General features: G+C 61.5%; 1 protein-coding gene across 2 annotated transcripts in view; it reads left to right on the top strand.

Moving 5' to 3' along the window:
• Window positions 1–401: 401 nt before the first annotated feature.
• EPHB2 (EPH receptor B2) overlaps window positions 402–17,857 on the top strand; it is a 152,598-nt gene continuing 135,142 nt past the window's right edge. For both annotated transcript variants that reach the window (XM_064172341.1, XM_064172342.1), the window contains exon 1: window positions 402–556. In XM_064172341.1, coding sequence (XP_064028411.1) covers window positions 472–556 — 85 coding nt within the window. In that variant the 5' untranslated portion in view covers window positions 402–471. The remainder of the gene's footprint in view (window positions 557–17,857) is intronic.

A 17,857-nucleotide genomic window follows, 5' to 3' on the forward strand; every position in this document is an offset into this window, starting at 1 on the left:
CGGGAACCCCCCCGCCCCCTCCGCTCCCACCTCCGCAGCTCCCCCTCCCCGGCTTGCGCGGCGCGCAGCCAGCCCCGGCGAGGACGATTTGGGCTGAAATCACGGCTTTCTCTGGGTGATCGACAGCTCCGGGACGAACCATCGCCGGGCGGGGGGAGCCGCCGCCCGCCCGCAGCCCCCCCGCCGCGCCGCCGGCTCCCCGCCGCCCCCCGCCCCGCCGCCGCCCGCCCGCCGCCGCCGCCGCCCGCCGCCCCCGCCGGCAGCGCGGCTCCCCGGGGCGGGGCGGGCGGCGCGGGGCGCTCCCCTGCGCGGCGGCGGCGGTGGCTCGGCCCGGCCGCGGCGGCGGGGCCGGCGGTGAGCTCCGTGCCCGCGGCCGTGCCCGCGCCGGCGGCGGCCCCAGCGAGGGGGCTTCGGCTCTGCGCTCCGCCGCTCCCCCGCCGCCTCCATGGAGCGCCGGCCGCGCCGCCTCTGATGCCCGGCCCGGCGCGCACCATGGGGCCGCTGTGGCTCTGCTGCCTGCCCCTCGCCCTGCTGCCCCTGCTCGCCGCCGTGGAAGGTAAGGGGGGCGCGGGGCGGGGGCCATGCTGGGGCAGGGCGATCTCCCCTCGGGGCTTTTTTCCGCCCCGGGGGTTCCTGGGGGGGAGGGGTGGCACTCTGTGTCCCCCGCTCTTGCCGCACCCCCTCCGCAGCGCGGAGGGCAGGCGAAGTTTCGGGGAAGTGCTGCCCCAGCGGAGGTGCTGCCGCCGGAGCCCGGTGCGAAGCTGGGGGGCCCTGCTCTGCTGGTGTCCGCTTCTCGTCTCCAGACCCTCCTGGTCGCCTCCTTGCCCTGCTCCCCGCCATCCCCCCGCCTCGGGCGGGCATCCCTCGCCCATACCCCGGCGCCCTGTAGCAGGTCTCTGCGGCCGGGCTGCGCAGCGCCGAGCTCCTCTCCCGGGGGTGCCCGGCCCTCACCGCGCCGTGCCCGCTGCCGGTGCCCGGGAGAGGCGTTGGGGCGCAGCTCGGCAAGGCCTCGCCGGCATCCTGGAGCTCATGGCCGGCTCCTCGGCGGCGGCGTGGCTTTCCCGGCGGCCCTGGGAGTTCCCCGGTGCTCAGACAAAGCAGAGCCCGGCGGCAGGTGGGAGCCCGGCGTCGCAGTTTAGGCGAGGGGGGACTCCCGTGTCCGCTCCCGGGGCCATCTCAGCCACGGCCGCCTCCAGCCGCCTGCTGCATGGGCACCCTGGGAAGCGCTGGAGAACCGGGCTGGGCTGGCGAGAGCCAGGAGGTGCCAGGCCAAAACTCGGCTTCCCCATGGAAGGGAAGGAGGGCCGGGACTCAGCGGGCGAGGGGCCGGGTGGCCCCGCTGTCCCCTCGGCGTCGCCCGGCCGGTGGGGCGGGCTGGGTGGCCACCGCTTGGGCGTGGAGGAGCCGGGCGGCGGGAGCTGCGGGGACGGTGCTGGTCTGGAGCGGGGATGGGGCTCCATTTCTGAAGTTGGAGTTTTGGGAGGTGACTCATGGGTTGGCCAGCCATGCATCGTGATATTTACAATATGGAGCTTGGCATAAATAGGACTATTTACGCTGCAGCGCGGCGCGGGCCAGCGGTGCGATTCCAGGGAGCCCAGAGTGGTTTTAATTAGGGGAGAGGGCTGGGGGTGCTGAGCGCCTCAGTGGGAGCACACAGGCCGTGTGGGATGCCTGGCCTGGTCAGCTGCCGATGGTGGTGCTTACAGTAGGGCTTGTGCTTGGCCAGTGGGGCCCAAGCGAGCTTGGCCGTGCAGAGCCAATGCCACTCTTACCATGGCAGGAGAGGGAACCAGGCACCTTTGTGCGAGGAAGAAGTGATACCTCCACCCCACCCTGACCTTACCGCATGCCCAGTGAGGCTGCTGGGCGATCAGTGGCTGGCTCCTGGGGCTCTTGAAGATGTGAATGACCTTCCCACCATCATGGTAGAAGCAGCGGGGACTGGCTGTGTGATCCCAAGGAATAAACATCTGGGGATGGTGAGGTGGCTGGTGCTGTCCGAGGGCTTTTCCAGCCTGAGATGATCACCATAATATGTGCTCCTCCATGGGATGTGCCCAGGGGGATGTCCAGCAGGGGCTCTGTGCCATGTGCCCAACGGCTGACTCCATCTGGGGCTGAGTGCGTTGATGTGGGTTCAGCAGCGTCCCTGGTGCATCCCCGCTGTTGTCTTCTCCCTTGCTCTGTGTGTGTGTCGCAGGGCTGTGATGGTGGCTTCTAGTGCTGGTGTGGGCAGCCACCTACCGTGTCTCAGCCTTTCCCTCCTTCCAACGGCTTCTGGAGGCCTAGCAAGGCCGAAGTGTGTGGGATGCAGCTCTTTGGACGCGCCTCTGCTCCTTCCTCCATGTTGGGAGTTTCCCGGAGGTCTTCCTGGGACGTGGTGTCCATCCAGGCCTCCGGGTGCTCTGTGCTACGCCTGTTTGGGCAGGCTGACCCACCAGCAGCCACTGGCCAAAGAGGCGGCGGCTGGGCCCCACTGCATCCCTGGGCCACTGGGCACCTACGCAGTGGCGCTGCCCTCTGCGCCACCATCACCAGCTCCAGCAAATTCCAAGGGCCACAACGGGGGCAAAAAGAGGATTGTTCAGGGGAAAAAAAGCACATGCTGGTGGTTTGCCCGGGGATCCTGCCTCTCGAGCCCTGTTTGCAGCTCTGCTCCAGAGCTTTTCGGTAATGCTGGTAATTTCACTTGTCTCCTCTGTGCCTCAGTTTTCCTAATTACAAGGCGTAAAATAATCCAAGCGTCGTTCCTGGGGGAGCCGCGGGGTTTTGTTAATGAACATGACAAAGTGCTCTGGGATCCGCGGCTGGAAGCGCAGCCTCGGCCAGCGCGCCTGTGTGTGGGGTGTTTATTTATCTACATGCTCTCTGTTTCTCTCTACGCCCTATATCCACTTGCATTTAACAAACCTTAATTAGAAACAAAGCCGATAGGGAAGGAAATATAAACAGGAGCGTGCATGGAAATTGGAAGTTGATTACTCGCTGGCCGGCAGAATGTGTGTCTGGGGCTCGGGAGAGAAGTGGGTTTGGGGGGAAAACTGGCTCGGTTAAAAGGAAATGTGGAAAAGAAGGTAAGCCATAAATCAGCATGGAAGGCAGGGGAGGGGATGACAGTGTACAGAAAGCAGAGGTTAAGAGCCGCGTACGCTCGGCGAGGCGGCTGCAAGGGGACGTCTCTGCAGCTGACAAAGTTCGTGATTAGAAAAGGAAAGTTGTTGTGCTCTCAAAAACCCAATCCCAGCGAACTCAAAGGCAGAAAGTCAAGAACAAAGGAGTCCTGGCAGGGTCCGGATCCCACACCGGTTGGCAGTGGTGCTGCTGTCACTGATGGCTCCTCTTTGTGCTCCTGCCGGCGCTCGCTGCGCGCCTCTCTGGAGCGGTGATAGTGCTGAGGTATCTGGGGGGCACCTGGGAAGGGCCCTTGGGATTTGCAGATCCACTTGCCTGCTGCGGGGGAAGGAAACCCCAGTGGCGCTCTGCACCCCGCTGGAGTTCCCTCTGCACAAACCTTGCTGCGCTGCAAGTTTCCCAAGGGCTGGAGACAAGCCAGCCCCATGCCAAAAAGCACCAAAGGAGAGAGGAGATGGCCCCAATATCTGCCAGGGTGCTGGCAGCATGGGGGCACCTGCGGACTCTGATGGGTGAGAGAGCAGTGCCCAGCCTGGCTTCTGCTGGGCTCGGCTATTGTCGGTGACTTGTACCGCCTGGGTGAGATCCTGATCTTGGCCCTGGGCCTGGAGAGGGATGCTGGGGTGGGAGGCCTGGATCCTCTGCCGGGGGTGGGCATCCCTAGGGCACACTGTGGCGGAGGTGCTGGACACGAGCAGCCCTGCCCATCCTCTGAGCAGGCTGGGGGCAGGAGCTCTGCGTTTCTGCGTGGTGAATAATGTGTCGGAGCCTGTCGTGCACTGATGGCGCTGCACATGCACAGGATCACAGTGGACTGTGTTTGAGGGGTGCTGGCACCGATTTTAATGTTAAAATTTGGTCACCTCTCTTGCACACGTGGTGATGACCTGCTCCTGAGCACCCCTGCAGCCTCCTCTGGGCCCAGGGATGGTGTGAAGGATGCCAGTGGGCACAGGGCTTAGTTTGTGCCTTGTGCCTAGAGTCACGGTCTGGGTGGAGAAAGACATCAAAGGCACCAGCCAGCTCCCTGGGGATACAGGTCACACCGGGGCACTTGCTTTGACCTCGGTGCTCCAGGGAGGAGGGGCATGCCCAGGGTGTGCCAGGACTGTAGCAGCTGCAGGAGCACCCTGGTGAGCCCAGTGCACTCTGGAGGGGTGCAAGAGAGCAGCGGGTCCAGGGAAGCACAAGGGATGTGCTAAGAAGCTGAGCTGTCCCTTGGTTTGAGTTCCAGACCTGCAAACGCTGTCCTGAGTACAGGCTGGAAACAAAGCTTTGACGAAAAGGTCTGAGGCGTGGAGAAGAGAGCGTGGATTTGGGTCGATCTGTGCTGCTCCTGGCTGCCACTTCACCTCCTGGCCCTGTTCCCTGGGTTAATTTTTGACCAGGTGCATTCTTTGTGCCCGCCTGCCCTTTGCGTTCTGGGGGTAGCAGCAGGAAAAACTCCTTTTGGAGGCCAAATGAATTGGTGCCTGATGGAAACCTCTGTTCAGCTGCCCTGGCAGCTCCGCTCCTCAGCTTCCCCTGGGTGGAGGCAGCAGTTGCTCCCTGTCCCTGCTGCATTCCCGGCTTCTCTGGGTGGTGAAAACTGAGGGAGCAGGTGCTGGAGGGACAGGTTGAGGGGACAGGGCTGAAGAGGATGGAGGCTTGGGGCTGGTGTGGCCACCAGTGCCCCCAGCTCCTCAGGACACCCTACAGAGGGATCTGGGAGTGTGAAGTGGGCTGTGGCTGTGCTTTGGGGATGCTGCCAAGGGGTTTTGGGGCTGTCCCCAAGGATGGGATCAGCAGTGGTGCCCTTAGCAGACAGGCTGAGGATCTGCCTGCACTAGCTGGTAGCCGTTTGTGTGCACGTACCTGAGCTGGCTGTGCAGAAAGGTGGGCACCAGAGGGGCTGTGCAACCAGCCCGAGGAGCTGGGTAAACACTGGGTGCTGAGAAACCTCCCAGGCCCCAGTGCTTTTGTGTGGCTGCAGCTGGGGCTGTGATAAATGAGAGCCTGAGCCCCCTGCTCCTGCCCCAGTGCATGCACTCCCAGCACAGCCACCCGGCTGGGATGGGTGCTGGTGCCTGGGTCTGCCCGGGGCCGGGTGTGAGGTTCCCACCCCACAGCAGGCCCCAAGTGGGACTCCCATCCTGGACTGCAGTGCCTCCCAAGCCTCCCCCTGGCTCACAGGGGTGCTGGGGCAAAGCGCAGCTGCCCGCTGGATCCGTCAGGCTGGGGGAGCGGGGGGGGTCCTGGGAGGCAAAAGTTCAGCCGTTAGATAAGGGCTAATGTGGGGCCTCCCGCGATAAGGCACTGACGTGCGGCACGGCCCGGAGGGAGAGGCAGTGCCCTGCGCAGGGGTGTGGAGAGGACTCATCCCTGGCTGGTACCCAGGGATGCAGGGAGGATTGGGGCATCGCTGGGGATGCTGGGGGCAGGCAGGGACTCCTTGGGGCTCAGGAGGGGGCAGCTAGGAGGGTATGAGGAAGGAGCGGTGCCCAGCGCTGTGTGCAGGGGTGTATCGACACCCACTTGGGCTCAGCAGGGGATGTTCAGGATGGGTGGCACTTTGTGCTGGGCTGCTGGCACAGGGCTGGCTGTGTGTGGTGTGTGGGCCCACCTGAGCAAAGCAGGATTGTGCCCCTCTGCATTTCCGTGCTCAGGAAAGTGTCTCAAGCTGTGTCAGGGCAGGTTCAGGCTGGATGTGAGGAGGAAGTTGTTGGCAGAGAGAGTGATTGGCATTGGAGTGGGCTGCCCAGGGAGGTGGTGGAGTCGCCGTGCCTGGAGGTGTTGGAGCAAAGCCTGGCTGAGGCACTTAATGCCATGGTCTGGTTGCTTGGGCAGGGCTGGGTGCTAGGTTGGGCTGGAGGAGCTTGGAGCTCTTTTCCAAGCTGGTTGCTTCTATGATTCTATGACAGGGAGCAGCGTTTGGTCTCTGCACCTCCTCCAGCACCACTGCCAGACACAAAGGGAGATGAAATGGGCCACAGGGGCAGCAGACCCAGCACTGACTGTGGATGATCCATGCCTCTGTGAATGTCACACAGGGATGTGGTTCAGAAATTATAGTTTGAGTGGCTGTGAGTAACTGCAGCTCCTCAGAGAGCTCATCAGAGGAGAAGCTCTCGATTTGGACCCCGGCACGACGCACTGTGCGGGCTGAGGTGTGGGGCTGGTTCTGGGGTAGCATCTGAGATCCCCTGGTGGGCACAAGAAGGGGCTGGTGAGCCCCATAAGTTGGTGGATCTTTATCTAATGAATGATGTTCTTTCCACTTTGCCTGCCTTAGAGCAGACCATCACACTGCTGAGAAGAGCAGCGCTTAGAAATGCCTGGCAGCAGCACTGTGTAAGGCAGAGCGACGGAGGAGGCCGAGGGGAGCTGCTGAAGTCAGGGAACCCTGGCACAGGATGTAGGGAATGATGGGTCAGGGCAATCTCAAGCACAAATCCAGGCTGGGCAGTGCCAGGCTGGAGAGCAGCCCTGAGGAGAGGGACTTGGGGGTGCTGCTGGAAGAGAAGCTCAACAGGAGCCATCAGTGTGCACTTGCAGCCCAGAGGGCCAACTAAATCCTGGGCTGCAGCAGCAGAAGTGTGGCCAGCAGGGCCAGGGAGGTGATTCTGCCCTTCTGCTGTGCTCTGCTGAGACCCCTCTTGGAGTACTGCATCCAGCTCTGGAGCCCTCATTACAAGAAGGATGTGGAGATGCTGGAGCCGTGAGGATGCTGAGAGGCTGCAGCAGCTCTGCTGTGAGCACAGACTGAAAGAGTTGGGGCTGTGCAGGCTGGAGCAGAGGAGGCTCCCAGATGACCTTCTTGTGGCCTTGCAGGATCAGAAAGGGGATACATAAAAGCTGGGGAGGGACTTTTGAGGCTGTCAGGGAGTGGCAGGACTGGGGGGAATGGAGCAAAGCTGGAGGTGGGGAGAGTCAGGCTGGAGGTGAGGAGGAAGTTGTTGAGCAGGAGAGTGGTGAGAGCCTGGCATGGATTGCCCAGGGAGGTGACTGAGGCCCCATAGCTGGAGGTGTTTAAGGCGAGGCTGGCTGAGGCTGTGGGCAGCCTGCTTTAGGGTAGGGTGTCCCTGGGCATGGCAGGGGTTGGCACTGGCTGCTCCTTGTGGTCCCTTCCAGCCCTGACTGATTCTGTGGTTGTAGATTGGAGCTCAGCATGCGTGCACAGGGCTGTTCAATGAATGAGGTTAAAAAACAACAACCCAACAACCAAAAGCTAAATAATCTTGATGAAATGGGCATGGCAAGAGGCCACTGGAGGCAAAGGGATGTTGGCTGGAAAGTGGAAGTGGTGTCTGAAAGGGCAGAACAGGAAAACCTCCCAGAGTGTGGTGTGGCGAATGTGAAACCACACATGGCAGACCAAGGGGACAGAAGTGAGTTATCCCCTCGGGATCCCCCTCGGCAGAGGAGAGTCAGGGGGGTAAAGCCAACCAGGAGGGAGCGCTTGGGGAGATGGAAACGACAGGACAAGGGGCAATGGGTGGAAGCTGAGGCATAGCAAGGTCCATGGAAACATGAGGAAATCTGTTCACTGTGAGGGCAGGAGGCCTGGCACAGGCTGCCCGGAGGGGCTGTGGAGTCTCCCTCTCTGGAGGTATTCAAGACCTGCGGGGATGTGTCCCTGTGTGATCTGCTCTGGGTGACCCTGCTCTGCAGGGGAGTTGGACTGGATGAGCTTTCCAGGTCTCTTCCACTCCCTGACGTTCTGTGGTTCTGAGTTCACTGCCCTCCAGAATGTCCCTGGCCAGGGAGCCTTCCTCCCCGGGGCAGCCCCGAGAGGACGCAGGGAGGGCAGAACAGCTTCGCTTGGAGAGTGAATCGCTCACAGGAATGTTTGGGTAGAGGCAAGTGGGGATGAGTGCTTGGGTGATCCAGGAGACCCCAGGGCAGTAACTCTGGAGAAGGGGCTCTCCTGGATTCAAATCTGTTTAAAGAGGGGCAAACAAAGAGGAGGTTTTCCCAGGGGATGGGGGTCAGCGAGAGGCTGGAGCTGTGCGATGTGTTCGTAGAGGCAGCAGAAAGGGGCTGGGAGCTCGCAGGGGCAGCAGGTTTGCAGATTAGAGCAAACTATTCAGGGTGATCAAACAAACAACCAACCACAAAAAATCCAACCCAAACCCCACAACAGTTGTCTCGAAAATCTTGGGAAAGGCTCTCATGGCACGGGATGACCAGGCTGGAAGGGTGGCAGATGAAATGCAGGCAGTGGTGAATGAAGAGAGATAAAGCCCTGCGTGCACAGCGGCAGAGCTTTGAATTACCGATTAGCATTTGGAGAAAGAGACCTTAAAGTCATTGTGGAAGGCGCTTTGAAAGCATCAACTCCTTGAGAGCAGGTCTTAGGAGGAAGGGCTGGGAAGTAGGGCTTGTTTAGTCTGGAGAAGAGGAGGCTGAGAGGAGACCTCACTGCTCCCTACAGCTCCCTGAAAGGAGGCTGCAGCCAGGTGGGGGTTGGTCTCTTCTGCCTAGTCTCAGGTGAGATGAAAGGAAATGTCCTGAAATTGTGCCAGGGGAGAGTTAGGATGGAGGTGAGGAAAAATTTCCTTGCTTCAAGAGTGGTCAGAGATTGGCACAGACTGCCCAGGGAGGTGGTGGAGTCCCCAGCCCTGGAGGTGTTCCAGAAATGTGTGCCCATGGCAGCTGAGGACAGGGTTTAGTGGCTGTGGTGCTGCTGGGCTGGTGGTTGGGCTGGAGAATCTTAGAGGGCTTCTCCAAGCCAAACCAACCTGTGGTTCTGTGATCAACTCAGAACTGGGAAAGGCTGGGAAAGGAGGGTGAAGAGGCTTGTACAGGAGAGGTGCAGGGGTGAGGGGGCTTCAGGAGAGATGCAGTGTAGGGACCAGAGAAGTGTGTCAGACCATGTGTGGAGAGGAAGCTGATGAAGGGCTGATGGTGAATCAGTTTATATTTTTTCCACTCTTGAGTTCTCAAGCAGAAGGTTTAAAACCAGGAGCCATGAAGGATGGAGTGTGCTGGGCAGGGTGAAGCCCACCTCAGCCATGCTGGAAGCTCTTGGTGCTGGGCTGCTTTCTGCACCTCCTCCACCAGCACTCCTGGGTGTGCTGCTGGAGGTGGGGGCAAAGCAGGAATCCCTTTGGCTCAGCCTCCATGGTAGATGTGCTCTGCCCCAAAGGGAAAGGTGCCTTTTCCAGGCTCCCATGCTCGGTGGGCACCCCACTGCCCCTGAGCTCCAGGTGCTCAGCACCTTGGCCGTGGTGATGGAGCCTGAGAGTGTGGCAGCACCTTCCAGCCTCAGGCAGGCTCTTGATTGTGGCAGGCAAGGGAGAGGTCCCCTGGGGAATGTCCACTGGCACTGGCCTCTGCCCTGCTCGCCTGGGGGGAGGGCGAGAGCCATGGGAAGGAGAGAGCTCAGCGCAGCCAGGTGATGATGGGGTGAAGGCTGTGCTCAGGGCAGGAGAGGAGCCCAGTGCAGCCAGGTGATGATGGGATGAAGGCTGTGCTCAGGGCAGGAGAGGAGCCCAGTGCAACCAGGTGATGATGGGATGAAGGCTGTGCTCAGGGCAGGAGAGGAGCCCAGTGCAGCCAGGTGATGATGGGATGAAGGCTGTGCTCAGGGCAGGAGAGGAGCCCAGTGCAGCCAGGTGATGATGGGGATGAAGGCTGTGCTCAGGGCAGGAGAGGAGCCCAGTGCAGCCAGGTGATGATGGGGATGAAGGCTGTGCTCAGGGCAGGAGAGGAGCCCAGTGCAGCCAGGTGATGATGGGGTGAAGGCTGTGCTCAGGGCAGGAGAGGAGCCCAGTGCAGCCAGGTGATGATGGGGTGAAGGCTGTGCTCAGGGCAGGAGAGGAGCCCAGTGCAGCCAGGTGATGATGGGGTGAAGGCTGTGCTCAGGGCAGGAGAGGAGCCCAGTGCAGCCAGGTGATGATGGGGATGAAGGCTGTGCTCGGGGCCGGGCGGCGGTGGCGGTGGCTGCCGTGCGGGGCCGCCCGGAGCGGCTGGGGCCGGCGCTCGGCCGCCAGACAAAGGAACAATGAGCCCGGGGCCGGTCCGGGCAGCCTGCGGCCGCGGCGGGGGCGGCGCTCGGGCTGGCCCTGCAGGCTCCGCAGGCTCCTGCCCCCAGCCAGGCTTTGGGGTGGCTGGGGACAGCACCGAAGGGCGAACTGTCCGGTGGGGGGTGGCAGGCGCTGAGCTGCCTGTGCCCACCCTGCAGCCTGACCCGGGGCCAGCCTGCCTGGCCGGGGCTGAGGTGAGACCTGCTGCGGGCAGATGTCAGCTCGGCTGCCAGAGCACATCCCGAAGGTGTGCGGTGCTCTGCCACGGCCTGATGGGCTGTGCTGGGCTGTGCTGGGCTCTGCCACAGCCTGATGGGCTGTGCTGGGCTGTGCTGGGCTGTGCTGGGCTCTGCCACAGCCTGATGGGCTGTGCTGGGCTGTGCTGGGCTCTGCCACAGCCTGATGGGCTCTGCTGGGCTGTGCTGGGCTGTGCTGGGCTGTGCTGGGCTCTGCCACAGCCTGATGGGCTGTGCTGGGCTGTGCTGGGCTGTGCTGGGCTCTGCCACAGCCTGATGGGCTCTGCTGGGCTGTGCTGGGCTCTGCCACAGCCTGATGGGCTCTGCTGGGCTGTGCTGGGCTCTGCCACAGCCTGATGGGCTGTGCTGCGCTGTGCTGGGCTCTGCTGGGATGTGCTGGGCTCTTGCAGACACAACCTGGCTGCAGCTGCAGGCCTCTTGTTGAAATATGCTGTAAGGCAGAGGAAGAGGAGGGTGAGGGTGGGTGAGGAAGGGTTCAAACAGGGGCTGGGCCCTGCAGGGCTTCTGTGAGCCAGGTCAGCTTCAGCAGGGGGCCACGGAGAAAGCGCCCCCATGCTCTGCAGCCCTGGGAGGCTGTGGTGAGAGGCATCGTGTGCCATGGTGTGCAGGGCAGGCTCTTCCCTTCCCCTGGGGCCAAGAGGACAGACTGCAGCACTCTCCATGGGCAGGGCATGGGGGAGTCCTTGGGTGGCCTTTGCTCTGCAGAGGAGATCCTGTCCCGTTCTTCTGGGTGCCTCAGGTGCTTTGGCTTGGGTCGCTCACTGAGATGAGAGGGGTGGGCATGATGAGTCTGAGACAGAGGGCTGAGCTTGCTTTCACCCAGGTGTCTGCTTGCATGCAGTGTAGGTGGGCTGGTGGCCATGGCTGGGACCCCTGGGGGGAGCTGGCAGCTCACTTGCCTGCCTCTGGCTGTAACTTTGCAGCTCCTTTCTCCCAGTGTGGACAGGATGCTGCCTCCATCGGGAGATGCTGCAAGCTCAGCCCTCTGTCCAGCCACTGTCTGAGCTCTTGGGGACTCAGCAGTCTGACTCAGGAGGGGAGCTTGGTCCTAGGACACGTCTGAGAACGATGCTTTCAGCTCATATCTCTACCACCTGTTCTTGAGGACGTGTCCAAAGAATCATTTTCTGCTCTTGAATGAGAGCTGAGAGTGCTCTGGCCTGGCTAAGATGTGTCCAGCTGGGCTGAGGCAAGGTGCAGTAGAAAGTCTGTTGAAGATTAGGGCTGAGCCAGCAAAATGAGTTGAGAGCAGCAGCAGGGAGAAGCCCTGGGTCGTCGTGGAGAGCTTGCTGTGGTGGGGAGCAGCTGTGAGCTGGCTGGGTGTGGTGGGTTCACCCTTGCTGGATGCCAGGTGCCCACCAAAGCCATTCTGTCTCCGCTCCCCTCAGCTGTCAGGGGACAGAAAATAGAAGGCAGAGCTTGTGGGTCGGGATGAGGAGAGGGAGAGCACTCAGCAGTTACTGTCAGGGGCAAAAGAGACTCCTGTGGGGAAATGAGTCTGATTTGTTAGCGGTGAAATCAGAGCAGGATAATGAGAAACAAACCCAAAGCTCAAGAACATCTTCCCCCCCCTCGCTTCTTCCCAAGCTCAGCTTCTCTCTCAGTTTCTCTGCCTTCTTCCCGGAGCAGCAGAGGGTTGCTGTCCATTTCTCACACCTTGTTTCTGCTGCTCCTTCCTCCTCAGGGGGAGGGCTCCTCATTCTCCTGCCCTGTTCCAGCTTGGATCCCCCCCGCGGCAGACAGCTCTCCACCAGCGTGAGTCCTGCTGCAGCTCTTCACAAGCGGCTCCAGTGTGGGTCTCCTCCGTGGGGTGCAGTCCTTTGGAGCAGTCTGGGTCCCCTGGGAGGCCCCAGGTCCTTCCAGCAAACCTGTGCCAGCACCAGCTGCTCTCCATAGGGTCACAGCCTGCTTTGGGCACCCACCTGCTGCTCTGTGGGGTCCTCCCCAGGCTGCAGCTTGGACCTTCATGGTCTGGGGGGGCACAGCCTGCCTCGCCGTAGCTTTCACCACAGGTTGTAGGGAGTCTCTGCTCTGGCAGCCAGAGCATCTCCTCCCTTTCCTTCTTCAGTGACCTTGGTGCCTGCAGTCGTCTCTCTCACGTCCTCACTGCTCTGGTCTGTCTGAAGCTGCTGTCGTGCAGTGGTTTTACCTTCTGAAACAGGTTCTCAGAAGGTGCTGCCACCACTGCTGGCAGGCTTAGCCCTGGGTCCGTCCTGGGGCCAGCTGGCACTGGCTCTGTCGGACACAGGGAAGCTTCCAGCAGCTTCTCGTGGAGCCACCCCTGCATTGCCCCTCCTGCCAGAGCTTGCCACACCAGCCCAGCAGAGAGGGCAGCTGCCCCCGGGGTGCAGGCCACACGCTTGGGTGGGAGGTGGGCTGGGGCAGCAGAGGGCAGCCCTGGGGCAGCCCTGGCCTCTGGAGGCTGTGGACACCTTTTGTGATTTGCTTTGCCTGTAATTCTGCTTCCAGGCTGCACAGCTGCAACTCAGAAACCCTCCTGGTGAACCTCACTTGGTAAATCTTTGCCATGTTTGGCTTTGGAGCCTGCTTGGTATCAGGGGACAGAGCCAGCAGCAGGAAGGTGTGAATCTGGGGACAGAAGCCTCGATGCTGTCTGCAGTACCTGAAAGGAGGTTGGACACAGGTGGGGGCAGCTAACAAGTGATAGGGTCAGAGAAGGTGGCCTCAGGTCTCACCAGGGGAGATTCAGGTTGGACATTAGGAACAATTTATTCACCCAAAGGGTCATGGGGCACTGGCACAGGCTGCCCAGGCGGGTGGTGGAGTCCCCACCCCTGCAGGCCTCTGGAAGGTGCCCAGATGAGGAGCTGAGGGCCATGGCCTGACAGCTGTGCACAGGAGATGCTGGCTCGTGGCTGGGCTCAGTGATGTGAAGAGCTCCAGCAGGGAGGTTCTGTGGTGTGTCAGGTGCAGGAGCTGCTGGAGAGCACTGCCTGTGGGGCTCAGGGCTGGCAGGCTGCAGAGAGCTGACAGTGCCACGGCAGCTCTGGGGAGGGCATTTCCTCTGGGTCTCTGCTGCAGGACCCCCACTGCCTGCGAGGCTGCCCGGGAGTGCCCCTGTGGGTGGCTGTGCTGCTCCCCAGCCCCTGTCCCCTGTGCCCAGAGAGCGCCTGCCTGGTGAGTGCCAGTGGGCACGTGGCTGCCTCTCTGCTCTGGCCTGGAGTGGGCACAGCTCTGGGAGGGAAACAGCCTGCTGGTGGGCTTTGAGTTTTACCCTGAGGAGCAGAGAGTGGCACAAGTTTGGGCATGGAGAGTGGTTGGCAGATGGAGAATGCCAGGTGGTGGAATGGCTTGGCCTGGGGCAGTGATGGGTGGAGAGAGGCAGGCTGGGCTGGAGCTGCCCTGGTCGTGCCAAAACTGGGACAAAGCCCTGCTCACAGAGTGGTCTGGGCTGGAAGGGACCTCCAAAGCTCATCCAGTCCAACCCCCTGCACTCAGCAGGGACATCCTCATCCAGAGCAGGTTGCCCACAGCCCTGTCCAGCCTCACCTTGAGTATCTCCAGGGACGAGGCCTCAACCACCTCCCTGGGCAACCTGCTGCAGTGTTCCAGGGGCCTCCTGGTGCAGAACTTGTTCCTCACATCCAATCTCAATCTGCTCTGCTCCACTCTGCAGCCATTGTCCCTCATCCTGTTCCTGCAGCCCTTTGGGAACAGTCCCTCTGCAGCCTGCTTGTAGTCCCTTCAGGTACCTTGCAGAGAGATGGATGGTCCCCATGTAACAAGGGCTCTACTGAGCTTTTCCTGTCCCCAATTCCTGTTAGCACTGCTCTGGAGGCTGAGAAAGGATCAGCTTGGACGTGTGCATGATGCCACATGGGAATGCTCTGACAGCAGACATAGGGCAGAGCAGTGGGGTGCTGGTGTGGGCTGGAGGAGCAGGCTGTGCCCGCTGCCTGGGAGGGGAAGGGGTGCCCAGCACCTCCACGACTTGTCATCTTCATCGGCACTAATCCTCTCCATTTTGTCTGCTCTGCCTTCAGAGAAGCTCCAAGAGAGTGCTTGGACAGATGCAGAGCAGTGGGGAGCAGGAGAGGCACAGCAGAGGTGCTAATGAGGATGTTGGCAGCAGGAGCAGGGGTTGGTGTCTGGCCGTGGGAGGTGTTGAGCAGAGGCTGCTCCTTGTCCTGCTCGGTGTACACCTCCTGGCAGCAGGCAGCTAACGAGGCCATAGATGGGGTGAGGCCAGCTTGGGTTTGCCACGGAGCCGCCCTGGGGCAGGTGGGTGCTGCTCTGAGCCCTCCCCTGGCAGCTGGGTGACGGTCAGGGACGGGGCCAGACCCGCTCTGAGTATCGCCTGGTGCTGGGGAGATGCCTGCTGCAGGCGGCTGTGCTGCTGCTGCCTTATCCTGCTTTTCTCCTCCTCTGGGCTCTCCTCCTTCCCTTTTGCAAGGCTGCAGGCGAGAGGGAGCAGGGGAGTTGCTAACCATGCGTTTCTTGGTCTGGTGTCAAACTCTGGTGCCTTCAGATTGAGTGGCTGCCAGGAGGCTGTGCTGTGACTGGCACCTGCTCTGCCTGCGGAGCGACAGCTTTGGGTAAGCACAGATCCTCTGGAAGCACCAAATTTGCTGCAGCTGCTCCCATTTGTTGTCTCCTCCCTGTGCCTGGGCTTAGCTGAGCCTTGACTGCACGAAGGGGTGCTGAGGCCCCTCCCTGAGTCGAGCAGTGGCTGGGGAGGTCTTCTGGGCTCCCCTGGGTTATGCAAACCTTGGAACAGGCAGGAGGTGCAGACACCTGCAGGTTAGGCTCTGCTGGGGGCTGCATCAGGCCAAGCTCTGGGCCGAGCACCAGGGCTGGGCAAGTGGCTGTGCCCTTCCTCGGGGGGGGCACGTGGGGGGCGCACAGCCGTGTGCCAAAGCTGAGCCAGCTTGTCCCTGGCATTAGCTTTCACCCCTTGGCACAGAGGGGCAGCCCTGCTGACCCAAGGGGCTGAGGGTGCAGTGCCACCGTGCCAGGCTGGGTCCCACAGCTCTGCTTTGCTGCTCCCAGTTTGCATTCCTCTCTGTGTCTGAAGAGGTGAGGCTGGAGTGAGGGCTTGTGTTTGGGACTGGCAAGTGGGAGATGGGCAGGGGACACTGCCAGGCGCTGCGGTAGGCTTGGGAGTGGTGGTTTGGGGACCAGCAGGAGGGACTGGTGGAGCCTGCGTGTCCCTGTGGCATGCTGATGGGGTGGCAGGGGCTGGGGGGAGTGGAGCAGGTCACCCTCCAGAAGAAGTCTTGCCCTGTAATTTGAGTGGCCTAAGTAGGACCTGAGCTGCTGCTTGTGGGTGCTGAGGCCTCGGACAGCTGACTCAGCACTTCCCAGTGTGTTTGGGAGGTCCTCGGTGTGTGGGCTACAGAGGGAAAGAGCTGGGGTGTGTGAGGTCAGCCTGGGTGTGGTGTCCACCAACTTCCAATCACTCGGTGGCCAAAGGGCTGGAGAGGGGCTTGGCCCCTGCTGTGGCTCTGCCAGGGGCTGTGTTTCCAGCCTGGTCACCATCGCCCTCTGCGTGGTGCATCGAGGTTAGTGCTGCTGTGCCGGGAGGAGAAGCCCCGCGGGGGCAGCTTCAGGTGATGGCATCCAAAAGCCCTGTGGAGTCTCCTTCTCTCTGGCAGCAGGACCTGGCTGCATGCTTCTGCAGGGCCAGAGACAGCAGCTGGCAAAGTCCCTTCCCACGGGAGAGGCCTGGCAGTGCACTGGGGACACGTCCCGGTCCTGCCTGCTGTGTCTGGGGATGCCCAGGGCAGGGGTTCTGGGCTGGTGGTGCCTTTGCTGCAGGAGCAGAGTCTGAGCTCAGTGGTGAGCTCTTGTGCTGTGCCGCAGGGCTCGGACTCCGAGAGGCCACCTGGTGTGGTTGTGGGCTGGTGGGAGCAGCAGGAGCACACCTGGAATGAGAGCAGGGTGGCCACGGAGGAGATGATGCATCATGCCAGGGAGCATCATGCCAGGGAGCATCATGAGGGCAATCAGACAAACTGATGGTTGAGTCAATAAGGAAAAAAACCACCCCAAAACAACCAGAAAATCCTTGGTCTTGTTCCAGTTCCACAACAATAAAGTGAAACAAACTTCATGTTCCAATGGCCTGAAGAGCTCCCACCCACCAGTGGCACCCAGGGAGACCCTGCTGGGCTGGCAGGAGGCATGTTCTGCCTGCATGCCCACTGATGCCTTGCAGCACAGGGGGTTCCTGCCCCAGCACCCCACTCTTTTCCAGCTGAGCTGAGGGGCTGCTGGTGGGACTTTGCTTTCCTGCACTGTCCAGGTGTGGGTTTGGTGTGACCCTGTGCCAAGCCTGGCCAGCAGGAGCAAGGCAGGGATTGTGCCCCTGTACTCAGCACTGGCGAGGCTGCACCTCGAGTGCTGGGCTCAGTTTTGGGGCCCACACCTCAAGAAGGGCATTGAGGTGATGGAGTGGGGCCAGAGAAGGGCAATGAACCTGGTGCAGGGTCTGGAGAACAGGGCTGGGGAGGAGCAGCTGAGAGCCCTGAGGGTGTTTGGTTGGACAAGAGGAGGCTGAGGGCAGAGCTTGTTGCTGCCTGCAGCTCCTTGGCAGGAGGCTGCAGTGAGGTCGATGCCAGTCTCCCAAAGAGCAGAGGAAACAGGCTCAAGTGGAGGCTGAGGTTGGGTATCAGGGATGTCCACTGGGCCCGGAGATCCTCACCCTGCCAGTCTCTGCCCTTCAGAGGGTGGTTTGCCTCAGGTGGGCACTGGTTTTCTTGGGTCAGCGTTTGCATGAGCCAGGTGGAGGCTGGCTCCTGGGGGGACTTTGTCCATGCTGGGGCCCACAGACTGTTCCAGCCATGGAGCTGCAGCCTGGTAGAGGCAGCAGGGACACACAGCTTAGTGAGGGTGGCTCCAAATCGAGTCACTTAAGTGCTCAGGAAGCATTTCTGTGGGACTTATCCAGTGTCTGAGGAGGGTGCTGGGGGCCCTGTGCTGCCCCTGGCACTGCTTATGGGAAAGAAGGATGCTGAAACCTGCTGCTGAGAGCAGAGTTCTGCATCTCCTGCACCCAGCTTCTGGGACCCAGGACAAGTCCTGGGGGATGGCCATCGTGGCTGCGCATGACCTACAAGGAGGGGCAGAGGGGGCTGGGGGGGTGCAGGTGGAGCAGAGGAGGCTGAGGGAGACCTCCTTGCTCTCTGCAGCTGCCTGCAGGGAGGTTGGGGTGAGGAGGGGGCAGCCTCTGCTGCTTGGTGCCAAGGGACAGCAGCAGAGGGAATGGTTCCAGGCTGCCCCAGGGGAGGCTCAGGCTGGATGCCAGGAAATGTTTCTGCCCTGGGAGGGTTCTCAGACATTGGAATGGGCTGCCCAGGGCAGTGCTGCAGTCCCCACCCCTGGGAGTGTTGAGCACTGTGTGGGGCTGGGGCTCAGAGCCATGGTTTAGTGGTGACCCTGCAGTGCTGGGTGGGCCTGGGGGAGCTTGGGGCTCTCTGCCAGCCAGCTCTGTGCTGG

The sequence above is a fragment of the Pogoniulus pusillus genome, chromosome 36, assembly GCF_015220805.1.
Source record: "Pogoniulus pusillus isolate bPogPus1 chromosome 36, bPogPus1.pri, whole genome shotgun sequence".
Classification (NCBI taxonomy): domain Eukaryota; kingdom Metazoa; phylum Chordata; class Aves; order Piciformes; family Lybiidae; genus Pogoniulus; species Pogoniulus pusillus.